General features: G+C 38.9%; 1 protein-coding gene across 6 annotated transcripts in view; it reads left to right on the top strand.

Annotated features, from left to right (window-relative positions):
• Positions 1-14,211, top strand: part of CORIN (corin, serine peptidase) — a 173,940-nt gene that overhangs the window by 44,722 nt on the left and 115,007 nt on the right. For all 6 annotated transcript variants that reach the window (XM_074866115.1, XM_074866112.1, XM_074866113.1 and 3 more), the window contains exon 4: positions 13,447-13,657. In XM_074866115.1, the coding sequence (XP_074722216.1) occupies positions 13,447-13,657 (211 nt within the window). The remainder of the gene's footprint in view (positions 1-13,446; positions 13,658-14,211) is intronic.

Genomic DNA, 14,211 nt, shown 5'->3' with positions numbered 1-14,211 from the left:
TAGGTACAAGCTTTCTATTTCCATAGTACAACCAAGTAGTTTTGTCAGTTGTAAAGGAAATGAGAAGTGTTGTAGAAGTGATGATTCAATCACTGATGAAATTGTTCCTATGCTAGCTGGGAATTAATCTGTTTTGGTTTTGGCAGTTCTAGAAAGGGAAAAGGTTCCTTTAGATCAAATCAGGTGGATGTTACAAAATTTGTGGAAATTTTTTTTTCCTCTGAAATTTGGTTTTCAAAACACTTTAGATGACTCAAAGCAAAATGCTTTGAATGCCAAACGAATTAAACATAGGTTAGTTCTTATAGAAGCAAGCTTATTTAGCTTGAGTCTGATTTTAATTTTCAGAGGCTTCAGGAACTTGAAGTGTATGTTATCAAACTCGGTTGTGCCATTTTTAGCATTTTTAATGGAGTCCAGTCCAACACAACTATTTAACAACCCAAACTTACATGCAAATAGGCAAAGGGGTCTTTTTTCAGCAGTTTAAACAGGAGCTATCTCATTTTGAGCTTACAAACCTAGTAGCTTTAAAGACATCTTGAACTGTCCCAGCCCTTGAATCGTGTACATACTTTCTAAATATAAATAGGATGACCCATCTTGTTCCATCTTTTTCTGTGCTCTTGTATCACACATTAAAGCTTTGGTACACTTCAGCATAGATATGGAGGATTTACTTACCTACCAGTCACAAAAAAATCTTCAAAACTAAGTTATCTAGCACTTTCTACTATCTTTACATAATCTCTGGGTAATAACTAGTTTTACATATTAATTCTACTTAACATAGGTCTACCACGACACAAACCCTTTTATTCTCAGAGTAGATACTTAAGCTACTGGACAATATTGTTGTGGATTGACCTTGGTTGGCTGCCAGATGCCCACCCAACTGCTCTCTCACTACCCTTCCTCAACAGGACAGAGGGAGAAAATAAGATGGAAAAGCTCATGGGCTGAGGTAGAGACAGGGACATCACTTACCAATTACCGTCACAGGTAAAACAGACTCGGGGAAAATTAATTGAATGTATTGCCATTAAAAATAGAGTTGAATGGTGAGAAACAAAGACAAAAACTGAAACACCTTTCCCCCACCCTGCCCTTCTTCCCAGGCTCAACTTCACTCCATTCCCAACTCCTCTACCTCCTCCCTGCTGTGATTGACACAGGGAGGATGAGGAATGGGGGTTGTGGTCCGTTCCTCTCTGCTGCTTCTTCCTCCTCACACCTCATGCCTATCCCGGCCTGGGGTCCCTCCCACTGGCTGCAGTCCTTCCAGAACAGCTCCCATGTGAGTCCTCTCTGTGGGCTGCAGTCCCTCAGGATAAGCCTGTTCCAGGATGAGTCCTTGCTGACAAGACCTTGTTTCAAAGTATTGAAAGAGTATTCTCTTTTTTGTGACATCTAACATGTTTTATAGCAAAAACAGTTTGCTAAAATTAAATTTGTGAAATCTTTTGACAAATCTTCATGTTTTAGATGGTAAATGACCTAACCATTCTGCTATGGTGTAAAAGGGACAATTTAGCAATATAGCTACATCAGACCATGGAATGTATACAGTGTGGGAGTAAGTTTGTGGGTATTTGAGTTTCAGTGATCTAGTGAATAAAGAGTCAAAATGGATGGGTCATGAAGCATGATTAAGGTTCTAAGTAATCTCGTATGACTCTAGAATATTTTCTCCATCCATAATCACTTCTGTTGACTTGCTCATTAGAGTGACCGATATATCCCCGTAACAGCCTAAGATGGGGGGAATCTGTCCCTCTTATTTGATTGTGATAGAGCAACCCCTATAGTTTTAGCATTTCTTTAACAGAGAGAAGGTGTTAGTGGAAGACAGCAACAGATTGAACACTGATCTTCTGACTTCTGGCAAATAACCTGTGTGGTAGTAGTTGGCATCAGATTAGAGAAAGCTAGTGGGAGAATAAGTTACTCCTCATTAAGTCTCCATCTTTAAAAAGTAGAGATTAATTTTAGTCTTGAAATTCTAGCTTTTTATGCTACTTTTTTAGAAAGTGAATATATGATAAAGGAATGCTTCAGTTGTGTAAGAGGACCTTAGTTTTAGTTGTAAGACAATGGAAAATGTTGCCTGGTGTATATCAGTGAAGAAACCTTCTGGTTATTTGGTAAATAACTGGGGTGAGGTTGTAAAAGTAAACCATGACAGTGACATAATCCCCCAGTACATTGTTTTAGCAGGAAAAAAGCAACTGCTGTAACTGCCGTAGGGATGTTATGAAATTGCAGTTTGGCATGAAAAATATCAGCTGGGGGGAAAGGAGGTGTGTGTGATAATTCATAAAGACGTGGCCTCTGTTATGGAAATGCTTGAGAACTTCTGCTCTAAGAAAGTATTTCTTAACTGTAGTTATATTATTTGTCCTATTATTTACATACTTGGGTTGGTATACATCAGGATGGAAGCACCAAATGTATTGATTACATAAGAGCTGTTAATAAAACTTCTAAAGCCTGAAACTTAAGAAATCCTTTTGAACTATGAGATTCTTATAAAATAAGCTTCTTACTGACTACAACTTCTTTTTTTTTTTGCATGGAATTGCTCTTAAAATTACTCCTATCCAGATATCCTAAAATACTTATTTAATACAGATGCAGAAGTGAATTGTGTCTATTTTCCTAACAGAAGTTTTGAGCTAATCAAAGGCAGATGACATGTATTATGTACATGATGTTCCTTTTTAGGCGTCAGTTTGAGTGGAAGTTTGAAATGCTGTTTTGATTTTGTGCAAATGTACTTCAATAGATACAAAAGGAATATGTGCAATTGAAGAGAATCCTAGCAAGAACCACAGATGAGTAAATGGCATTCAGCTGTTCTTCGTTCATTGTGTTACTTTAATTTCTTTCATGCCACTTTCCTTCTCATGGAGAATTTGGAACCTGCTTCATTTACAGACATTTCTTTAGCAAGCTTTTTATTTTTCCAGTATTATGGTGACAATGTTTCTTGGCTCACATTAAATCTTAAGGAGCTACAGAGGTCAAGAGAGTGATACATTTAAAAAGGGAAGTCAACTATTTAAAACAATGCTTAAGCATATGTTAAATTCATCCCTATTCAGAAAGCACTTCAGCACATGCTTAAAAGATGCTCTCTGTAGAGAAGATGTCTAGCCTCAAGATTGAAATTCCAAATATGCATAAATCAGTGCTTTTCAAAAAACATAGTTGCCGCCTACCTCCCCTGTTGATTTGAGTGGGGTCTGCTGGTGCTCAGTAGTTCTGAAAAAACTGTCCATTTATTCTGTGGCTACCTTTTTATTGCCACATGCAGGGATAGGAAGAGTTTTAAGCAATTTCTTATCAGGATCTTGAGCACAGCACTAAACTTAGGAATCCCATCAATTACCCATGGTCTGCCAGAGAGGCTCTGCCACTTTTCCCAGACCTCTGATTTGAGGCATCTAACTAGTGCTTATTAGAGTAGTGCATCTCTAAGTAGATGAAGCTTTAATTTAAGACTTTATGCATTGTGAATGTTCACTGCCTTTCAGAACTGGGTATGTCTCATTTTGGATATCCAATGAAAGAGGTTACATGTTGATATGGGAGTCCCAAACATTCAGTTTAGTACTTCAAAATGTATAGGCAGATAAAGTTAAGAACACTTTTTATTTGTAATGATTCATTAACATATATAATTTTGAACTGCTTATAAAGCAAATGTTATCCTCTCATTTAGATGGATTTAATTTTGAAAGGATGACTAGGTACCCTGGTTACAATAACTGTTTAGTATGTTATTTAGATGAAAGTGCATCTGCAGTATTTGTATACTATGTGTTTCAGCATTCCATGAGGGAAAAAATGGAGCTGAGGCGTAATGGTTCTTTAGGCCTAAGATAACAAGGCAACACCCCCCCCCCCCCCCCCCCAGTTACTATAAATTTTAAAACAGGCATAAATGATTTGCGTCTGAATAGCTTACACCCTCGTAAGTATTTTTAAATTTCTTATGTAAACAATTAAAAAAAATTTTATCTAGACCATAAGTGTTTAAGTGCAGAAAAGTTGGATGAAATCCAAGTAGAAGAAAATAACAAAGAAACACAAGCAAGGTGGGATGTGTTGAAAGGTAAATTGCACTCATTATAATTGCACTCATTAGCAAAAGGTAATATACACTCATTAAAAGTAATGATTGTTATGTCTTGAGTAGGGGAGAAAATATATAAATGGGGACATACAAACTTTATCTGAAAAATAAGAGCTGTATTGACAATACAGGATTGTAGAAATTATAGCATGAAGCTGACATTGTAATACAGAAAGTGAAGGGAAGATGAAGATGGAAAACGAAAGGAAATGTAATTACATGGGAGGTTAAGTCATATAAAGAGTGATTTCCACTGCATATAGAATGAGAGAGATGCTGGGGAGAAGACAGCAGGGGTCTGAAACAGATGGCCAGAATCATTCAGACACTGAAGAGCTTGAAATTGTTTAAGAAATGAAATGCATTCTTTGTCTCACTGTTTACAATGGCAAATTTAGGACAGATGTCTGAAAGACAAGCATTTTCAGGAATGTTGAAGAGGAAATCTTTAAGGAAAAGCAGAAAAATAAATTAAAAAAAAAAAAAGATTTTAACTGTCTTATTTAAAAACAAAGCCAAGTGAACTGGATCCAACCTGAAAGTATGAAGAAAATTGTGACTTAGTTTGATATTTTGAGTGGTATGGCCAATCTGTGAAGTTTCTTTATTGATTTCAAACTGTGATTCAAAATATGTCCTGACAAAAACAGCTGCAGAATAGCCAACAGAGTACTTTTTGGAAGAATTGAGAATTTTATACTGAAAGAAATAGTGCAAATGATACAGAGATGTTGATCACACTTGAAAAGAATTGAAGACAGGATTTTTTTAAAGCTATTTTCTTCCGCAGCTTGATTTTGGTTTTCTGTCCATGTTATGTCTTCCTCCAATTTATATTCTTATAATCAATGTAGCCTGACACAGAGACTCATCAGGATTATATCCTGTCATAGAGACTGTCCAAAGGACTAATTCTATTACTGCATCTTTGATGTGTCCCCATCTCTTCCTTGCTTCTGTCTAGCCTTCCGACCCATCATTTCCCCTTCTCTTGGGCTTTCTTTCCCAACTTCATGGAAATTTTTCCACATGACTCTGAGTTTAGTGTGTCTATTTAAGGTGTGCTTGGTTGGCATGGGGTTTATCTTCCCTGTCATGGGCATCTTCATGCAGTGAGAAGCACATAAAAATTATCCAAGTCTGACGTGGCTAAGTGGGATCTGGGATAGCTAAAGAAAAGATTTAAAAAGACATACAGCAATGTGTGAGCTGAAATGAAATCTCCTTTGCAGAATTGTTTGTGTTTTCAATTATTTGGCTATGTTACTTGAATTTGAAAAAAAAAAAAAAATTTATTAGACTATGGTGGGTTTCCCTTGGTGGGCTGCCAGATATCCACCCAGCTGCTTTCTCCCCTCAACAGGATGCTGAGGGGAGAAAACAAGATGAAAAATTTCTTGGGTTGAGTGAAAGACAGGAAGGTGATTTACCAGTTGCTATCAGGTGCAAAACAGACTTGGCTTGGAGAAAATTAATTGAACGTATTGCCAATTAAAAATAGTGTTGAATGGTGAGAAACAAATACAAGAACTAAAACACCTTCCCCCCGCCCCACCCTTCTTCCCAGGCTCAACTTCACTCCATTTCCATCTGTCCTAGTTTAGCTAGGATAGGGTTAAGTTTCCCCAGCAGTGGGGGGGAAGCTCTAGCCGGGTTATTCAATACCATGCTGACGGCACCTCTGGGCGCCAAAGCGCGGGAGAGTTGGTGAACGCATGTGTTATGCGGATCTCTGCTCTCACTGCTGTATTGGTACATATTTTGCTCTGTTCATTGTTATTACTGTTATTGTTATTGTTGTTGTTTGTTGTGTTGCTGTTGCACTGTTGTATTAAACCTCTCCTTATCTCAGCCCCGGGGCTTTGTATTTCCCTCCCTTTGTGGGGGAGGGGCAGCGGCTGCGTGATCTAGAACCCCGGCAGGGACTAAACCACCACACCATCTCCTCTACCTCCTCACTGCTGTGAGTAGCGCAGGAGGATGGAGAATGGGGGTTTCAGTCAGTCCATGACAGTTCATCTCAGCTGCTTCTTCTTCACACTTTCCGCTGCTTCAGTGTTGGTTCCCTGCACGGGCTGCAGTCGTTCCAGAACAGCTGTGTGGGTCCTCTCTATGGGCTGCAGTCCCTCAGGATAAGCCTGCTCCAGTATGGGTCCTCCACAGGCTGCAGTTCCTTCGGGACATATCCACCTGCTCTGGCGTGGAGTCCTCCACAGGCTGCAGCATGGGTACCTGCTCCACCAGGGTCTCTTCCACAGACTGCAGGGGAGTCTCTGCTCTGGTGCCTGAAGCACCTCTCCTCTCCTCCTTCTCTCCCCTCGGTGTTCACAGGATTATTTTTCACACTTCTTTCTTCCTCACTCTCACTCCCCTGTGCAGCATTTTGCCTTTTTTAAACATACTTCCCCCGAGGTGCTGCCATCATGGCCGAGGGGCTCAGCTGTGCCCTGCGGTGGGTCTGTTGGTGCCAGCTGGAACCGGCCATGTCTGGCATGGGGCAACTCCAGCCTCTCCTCACAGAGTCCATCCTGCAGACCCCCCATATCAGGGATAGGATACTGAGAAAGCTGGGAAAAACAGGCAAGTTTTCCTGGGCATAATCCTCTCACTAATTCATGTAAGAGGAAGCAAAACCCAGGGGAAAAAAGTGAGAGAAATTATATCTAAATTTTATTTTAATCATGAGAAATAAATTATATTCATGAGAGACAAAACAGTAGTTAATACAGTGAAAGCTTTTGGCTGGAGGGTGGTGTGATATGTTTTAGCCGTTGGTGGGACTGTAAAGACCAGAAGACACTTATAAACCATTATATTCTATCGGCTGAATTTTCCTTTGACAGAAATGCTAATAATACTTTATTCTATGTCAGGTGTTGTAATTAAAAATATCTTTTCCTTCAGACTTTACTTTTCTTGTAGTGTTAAAACTTATGAGTATGACACCACTACTACATGGATTTTATTAATCTTTTATCATATAATTAGTTTCTTAAATTTCTTAAGATCTGTTATCCTGCATTTTACTGTACTTTTCCGAGGGGTTAAAAAAACAGTCAACAAATGGTCTTCCTACTTGTAGAAATGTTGGTGTTTTTCCTCCAGAATGTGTATGTATCCTTTTTATTTTCTTCAGTAGTGTAATATGACTGTGTGCTGTTCTGTAAGAATTGGTTGGTGTTTTCTGTTACGGTATAAAGTGTCCTGGAAGAGAACAAATATGTAACTTTTCTAGGAGTGTGGAAAAAATACAAGGAAGGGCCTGAGAATGTGTTTAGAAGGGAACAGTCACCCATGTACACACTCGGCAGCCAAGCTGTCCCTTGTGTCAGGAAACGGAGGCCGTCATGTGTTGCAGAAATCGTGTTTTGAAGCTAGCATTCATGTGAAAAATTGCAGAGACTATGTGCTTTTGTTTTGAAATAGTTGGTTTAAACTCCTGATACTTGGACTAAGGAGAAGACAGCTTGTAGATTTCCCTGCTGGGTGGATTCCAAAGGATGGATCCTAGTTCCTGGCATCTATTGAAGTGTATCAGAAAAATCACTTATTGGGGCGCTTTTCCTGAGTTACGGAGAAAACATCTGAAATGCAATATCAGATGTTCAGTCCCAAGTGGACTGTACATGAGAAATTCATAGCTGGAGGGAGGCCAAGAAAATCTGTCCATCTTCTGTTTTAATTGAAATGAAAAATGTACTAAGATGTCATAGTAAATTAAAAGAGGTATTAAAATTTTTGAAGACAGTAATGAGTTTTGGAAAGAAGTTTTGCTGAAAAGACCAGATGTTAGGTGGAATGCTGTGCTCCTTTGATCTGGAGCAAAAGTCCATGACAATCTGGATATTCAATAGCAACAGGACAGAGGAGGTAAGAAAGGCATGCTGTAGCTTCATATGTCTCACATACGGGATTGTGAAATCAAGCAGAGTCGCAAGACCCTTTTAAGGTCAGGAGAACATGGCAACTTGGGATTGGAAAAAAATTGATTTGCTGAGGTCATTCCCATGTCAAGAAGTCTGCAAATTGCTGCTGTAGGCAAGTTAAACAAGTTTCTAAGAATGCATGAGTTTGGGTTGGTTTTGCTCTTTTTAATAGGATTCTGAGAAATTTTCAAGAAATTTTAGGATTAAAGATGAGATTTCATTCCACGTTAGTAGAACTTTTGCTATGAAAGAGCCAAGTCAATGTTGCCATTTTTCCTTGGGTTTATTGAGGCTTTACCAGTGATTATGAATTGCAACTGTGCAACTTAGTACTGAGAGTGTACTAAGCTAAGTTCTGTAATGATGTGGGTGGTGATTGCTGCTGCAAATTGAAGTTTCATTTTCCATAAGCTACTTAAAGGTGTTCTGCAAAAGTTTCTCTGATTAAAAAGTTTATTTTCTAATTGAAATGTCAGCAAACTTTACCTGGGATAGCAAAATCAGGCTGTAAACTTTCCTCTTCAAGCACTCTCATATACTATGTTGTGCTTTGCATACCTGAGACAGAGGCTTGTTTTGCAGATCTGCTACGACAATCCTAGTAAAAATAGACCCTAGCTAGGATCTAGACCAGTTCACATTAGCTTCATTGATGCCAATGAAGGCATCATTTAACTGCATTGCATTTAAAATGTCTGATGCCAGGAGGAAAGATCCCAGATCTATTTTTATAGTGTAAATTAGAAAATTGATGCATTCAGAATGCAGAGTTGCACCAAATTTATTAATCCATTTTTAGAGTAAAGATCTTTCATTTCTCACCACACAGGAATTGATTCTGATGGTGCAATTCAAATATTCCTAACCCTTTCAACGTGCTTTATGGTGCTGGGCAGTGGTGACACATTCTGCAAAAGCACTGCTTCAGAGCTGTGAGCAGGCTCTGATCTTACCCGCTGGTTCCTGCCACCGCACTGCCCCTTCTCTTGTCCTAGAACAAATGTTTTTGCTGCCAATGATCTGATCCAGGTAAAATAATGGGGTTTTTTCCCCTCTTTCTCTCCTCCACCCTGCGCTCACCAAAAAATTTAAAAAGTGCAGCAGGAGAGGAGAGGCTGTTTTTTTCAGTCAGGCTAATGTCCAGAGCTAGTTCGTTTCATGGCCTCAAAAACATCCAGAAGCAACAACGAGTGTTGGGAGAGTAATCGTGACTTTATCATTACAGGAATGGCTGAGTGTTTTAAAACTAAAATGATTAATCAAGCATAAGCTGCAGTTCTAGTTGCATGTCTTTGGGGCTGCCATAAACATTGCCTTTTGTAAAAGAATGTAGGTGGTTTTCAGTCAGCTCAGTCCTCTAGTCCAGTTCACTTTGTGCAGACGCAGTCTATGGGTAGTGCAATCTGGGAACAATCTGAAGAGGAGAGAGGGAAACGAAAAATATGTTGTTTAAATTAGTTTCAGCAGCACTGAATATGAAACTGTAGACTTGCTTTGCAGTTGTTGGAGTAGAAGGAAGCCCTTTTTTTACCAGTTCAGTCCATCTGGCAGTAGCCGGTGATAAACAGAAAACTCTTAATTTAGATGAATGTCAGAAATGGCCCATATAATTAGGAACCATGCTGTTCTGATCAACAGCTTTTTCACATGTTGTTATTCCCATTCACTGCTCTTTTTTCCCCTCCCTAGGTATTGCGAAAACTAGTTTATATGCCTTGTATTCCCTATAATTAATGAATCTTTACTGGAGAAAAGTAGTAAATAGGTTGAGGCTTTTCTATGTGTATTCAGCATTTATCTTCTTCTCTGGTCTGTTTCCTGCTTGGTTTGTAAACATGTTTAGTACTAGTGTGTTATATCATCAGTCATCAGATTAGCATTCTGGCACTGCAGGGCCACGTAGTTTATAAAACACACTTAGCCTGTACATATGGAGCAGAATTTAGCAATTTGGTAGAATAGTTAAGCATTTTGAGGGTTACTGCATTCTCTTCTTATAGCTGTGGTTGTTTGTCAGTGTAATTATTCAAATTTTCTGTTTATTTGAAGAAAAACCCCAAACCTGTTATTCTTACTAAAAAATATTTTTACCTTATCTCTTTAAATACCTACTTATTAAATAAGCAGTCCCTTTTGTTTATATTTTAAATAGACTTTATCCTACTTTTAATGTCCTTTAAAAAAATTATTCCTTGTTCTGTAGAATGCTGTGTCTGTGTCACTATTTGCTTACGTACAGAGCAATTTGGCACAGAGCAGACTTGCCTGTCTGAAGGATACGTTCCATCTATCACAAGCTATTGGGCTTGTTTCAAGAATTAATGGAGGGACTTGTTCTGTGCAAATGATCAGAATAGAGAATTTTTGAGTTTTCTACTGGTCTCAGTTTAGGTGAAACAACCTTGCTCTGAAATAATGTGTTACTCAAAGTATGACCAACTTATGCAGCTGTGTGGAACTTGAGAGGTCCCCCGCAAAGCAATAAGGATATACCTGCCTGCTGCTGGGCTAGAGGTCTGTGGGCTAGCTTGAAGGGGGCTGATGCATCTGTGCTCTGCAGCTCCGTGTGGTTTAAGTGAGCCAGTGGGGTGCTGTTCCTGAGCTCATTAGTCCTGTGCAGAACTGAATGTGTACGAACACAAGGTAGGTTTCTTTAATTTACCACAGAAGGTTTTTGAGACTGTAGCACTTGTTACTACTGCAGTGAGAATCCAGGAGGTACATAACACTGTGATACAACAATTGCTGGTACCCTAAAATTATGCTTTTTGACTCAGAGGTGTATAGGGTATGGGACACTCACGTGTTGAACTGTGATTTATTTGCTGGGTGGGTGATAGAACAAAAACCAGAAGAGGTGGATTGAGGACCTGTGTTAAAAAGACGAGGTTCTAACCCAGGCTCCTGCTTTCCAGAAGAGTGTTCCAGGGTAGGGATGTGCCTGGGATTAATACTGAACTGATGTCCTTTTACAGGAATGCAAGATTCATGGAACTGAAGATGGATCATGATTCTGTTGTAAGGACAGGTCCTGGGTTTAGTCCCTCCTTCCATCTCTGTTTTAAAAATTATTGTATAATTGCTATAAAATTCCATCTTTTTGGCCATGAATGTTGAATTCAGTGCTCTGTGTCCAGCCACTGAGTACTCTTAAAACGTTAGATAGCTCCAAGGAACTGTAGCCCTTCTCTGTCAGGACTGTGTGAATTTTAAAAGATCTAAAGCAGTCCATGTACATAATCTCAGTCAAAATGTCGCTGCTGCTTGGCACGTGCCATGGCGGGGACTATTTTGCAATTGTGCATCAGGAGATACATGATGATTTTGTGAATCATGTTGAAATTTCACTTGTGTAAGCCCTATGTGCCCCTCCCCAGTGACACCCATCCCCCTTGTCCCATCCCCTCCCCCGCCTTAGGTTAATTTGATTTATTTACTTAACTTTAGTGTGAAATTTTTGGGGGTGCGGGAGACCCAGAATTTTGTGTGGGTATGTTATCCTTTTATCACAACAGTTACTGAAAATGTAGCCCCAGCATCAGCAAAAGAATGTAGGCAAGAGATAACTGTGGGGAGTTTAGCAGTTTAAAGAATTTCTGCTGTAAAAGCTTCAATATTTTTAATCTTAAATCAGAACTTCAGTTTCTTAAGTTTTTCCAAGCAATAAAAATGTTATAAAGAAAAAAATCTTTGCAGTGCAAATAAATGGCAATGAGTTTGTTCAAGTGCAAAATATAATGCAAAAAATGGAGGCAGATTTTATGGTTTTATAGCAGGTCAAGATTCTGTGCAAAAGTAACAAAGTGAGTAGTCATTAAAGAGATGGCATCTTTAAAAAGAAAACTTTGTGATTCTGAAGGAAATTTCCTTCCCCTCCCTCCACCTTTGTTCCCTTTCCTCTTTCCTGTGGAAAGCTATTTTAGTATACTCATCAGGCACTGAAAAAATAAGGATTGTTTTTTACAAAGTCTAGAGAAAATTTGAAACCCACCTTTTTTGCCCATCTCTTCAAAGACATTGCAACTTGAAAAAGCTCTAATGAAATTTTTCTTCATTATGCTTTGCTTTCCCTACTCATATGTGAGGTTGTATTAGTCCATAGATACCAGAATTTGCCACTAGTTCATTTGGAGAGTGAAGACTGTGTCTAGAATGACAGGTGAGGAAGAGATGGACTTGCTGAACCCTTAAGAGCTGCATCCTGTGTGCTTTACGTTACTGGCTTTTATCAAGTTGGGAGGTTGGATGTAAATGACCCACATAGTTCTTGGAAGAAGCCAGTCTCAAAATGTCTGATGATGGAAAGGATCTACAGCATTTGGTGCTACCTATGTCCATTTTGCTCAGATAACAAGAACAGGAGTACTAAGGCTTAAGTGTGCTCGAGGGTTTTCCCCCTTCAGAAGGCTAGAGTTGGGATGGTCATTTAACAGGAGTTTGATTTGTTTACAGCATGATTAGTGGCAGAGTCTGGTCTTGAGAACGGGCTGAGGTCCCTGCTTATTGTACAGTGTGGAATGTTCTGTGGAAAAAAATGCTGCCAGAGCCTGATTAGATGGCCTAGAAAGGCCTTCATCAAAGTAGAGAGCTGTCACAAATACTAGATTTTAATAGTTTGTTCTTGATGAAAATTCTGAACTTCGTGTACGACTTGTACAACTTAAGAACTTCATGCAGTAAGTTAACCTGCTGATCATGCATAGCTGAGAGAGCCTACTGTACATGACAGGGCATTAGCAGAGAAAGGTTGCTCTGGTGGGTCAAGAGTGGGACAACAGTTCAGGCCAGAGTAAGTGTTCAACTTGTAAAATCAGATAATTCTATATTGGTAGGATAGAGAAGAAAGACTATGGAGGTAAAACCATCACTGTGGTAAAAATGGGTAAGCAAGTTGATGATTTTGGCTGGAAAAGCAGCTGCAAAGTAGAGTGGTAGCAAAAAGAGAAACTTTATGGAAACATCAAGACCAGAGCAGCTTCAGAACCCAATTAGCTTTATTTTTTTTTTTGGTATGATTTCTGTTCTTAGTTTCAGACAGGGTTGGCTGTATCCAGGCTGTTCTTATGGTGTGTTCATACAACCTATGTCAGAAAGAAATTTGTTTTGTGTTATTTCTAGTCCAGATTTGTAGAGAGTTGGAGGATTGTGAAAATATCTAGGAGTTTATTTGTTTTTCCAAACTAAGCTACCAAGCTTGTCTTTTCTTCTTAGATACTTATTTTTTTGACAGTATTATGATAGCATTATGGAATGACATCTTATCTGTGAGGTACAGGCATTGCTTATATATTGTATGTATCGACTAGTCAATTCAATATATGCTTTGAACCAACTAATAAATGGTGATATTTTTGTTCTAAATATATTGTTTTGATTTCACAGGTGCCTGCATAAATATCACCAACAGCCAGTGCCAAATGCTGCCATATAACTACACCACTATAACTTCAGTTCTTTCCATTGTCAAAAGTATTGAAATGGAAAAGTTCCTGAAGTTCTTCAGTTATCTCAGTCGTCTCAGCTGCTATCAACACATCATGCTGTTTGGCTGTAGTCTTGCTCTTCCTGAATGCATCAGTGACGGTGATGACAGGTATTTGGGAATGAAAATCAGTCAGTGACTAGAGCCAATTGTGGTAAAATGCTCTCTGTCTAATCAGACAAGGGAAGATCCAAACTAAGCCAATGACCTTCTCATTGCAAAACTCCTGTCTGTCAAAGCTATTCACAACATTTCTGCCATGAGAAGCTAACTGCAAGAGTTCTCTTAGAAAAAATACTGCCACTGTATGGAATAAAACTATAATATTAGGGCAGTCAGGCTTATTTTCTTAAAAAAGGCTGTCCAGAATTCTTGTACCTCATTTCTCCAGTCGGGATGTGCTGAAATGGAATGCTTCGTAACAATATAAATGCATTGGCTATTTATAGTATTGGCATAAAGTGTGGTGGCTGTTAGTTAAATTAAACTTCAATTTTTTTTAGTCTTTTCCTTCAGAAAAGTTAATATTTTAAATTTATGTTATGGTATTAGTATAGCAGGATGTATTCAGAGTGAGATAAACTGTTTTGGAAGCTGAACAAGCATGTCTTGTTTTCTGCATTTACATAATTACGCAGCGTTAGTATCATGCGGTTTTTTCAATG

The sequence above is a fragment of the Strix uralensis genome, chromosome 4, assembly GCF_047716275.1.
Source record: "Strix uralensis isolate ZFMK-TIS-50842 chromosome 4, bStrUra1, whole genome shotgun sequence".
Taxonomy (NCBI): domain Eukaryota; kingdom Metazoa; phylum Chordata; class Aves; order Strigiformes; family Strigidae; genus Strix; species Strix uralensis.
Note: the sequence above shows the minus strand (reverse complement) of the source record. Positions and strands in the feature narration are given on the sequence as shown.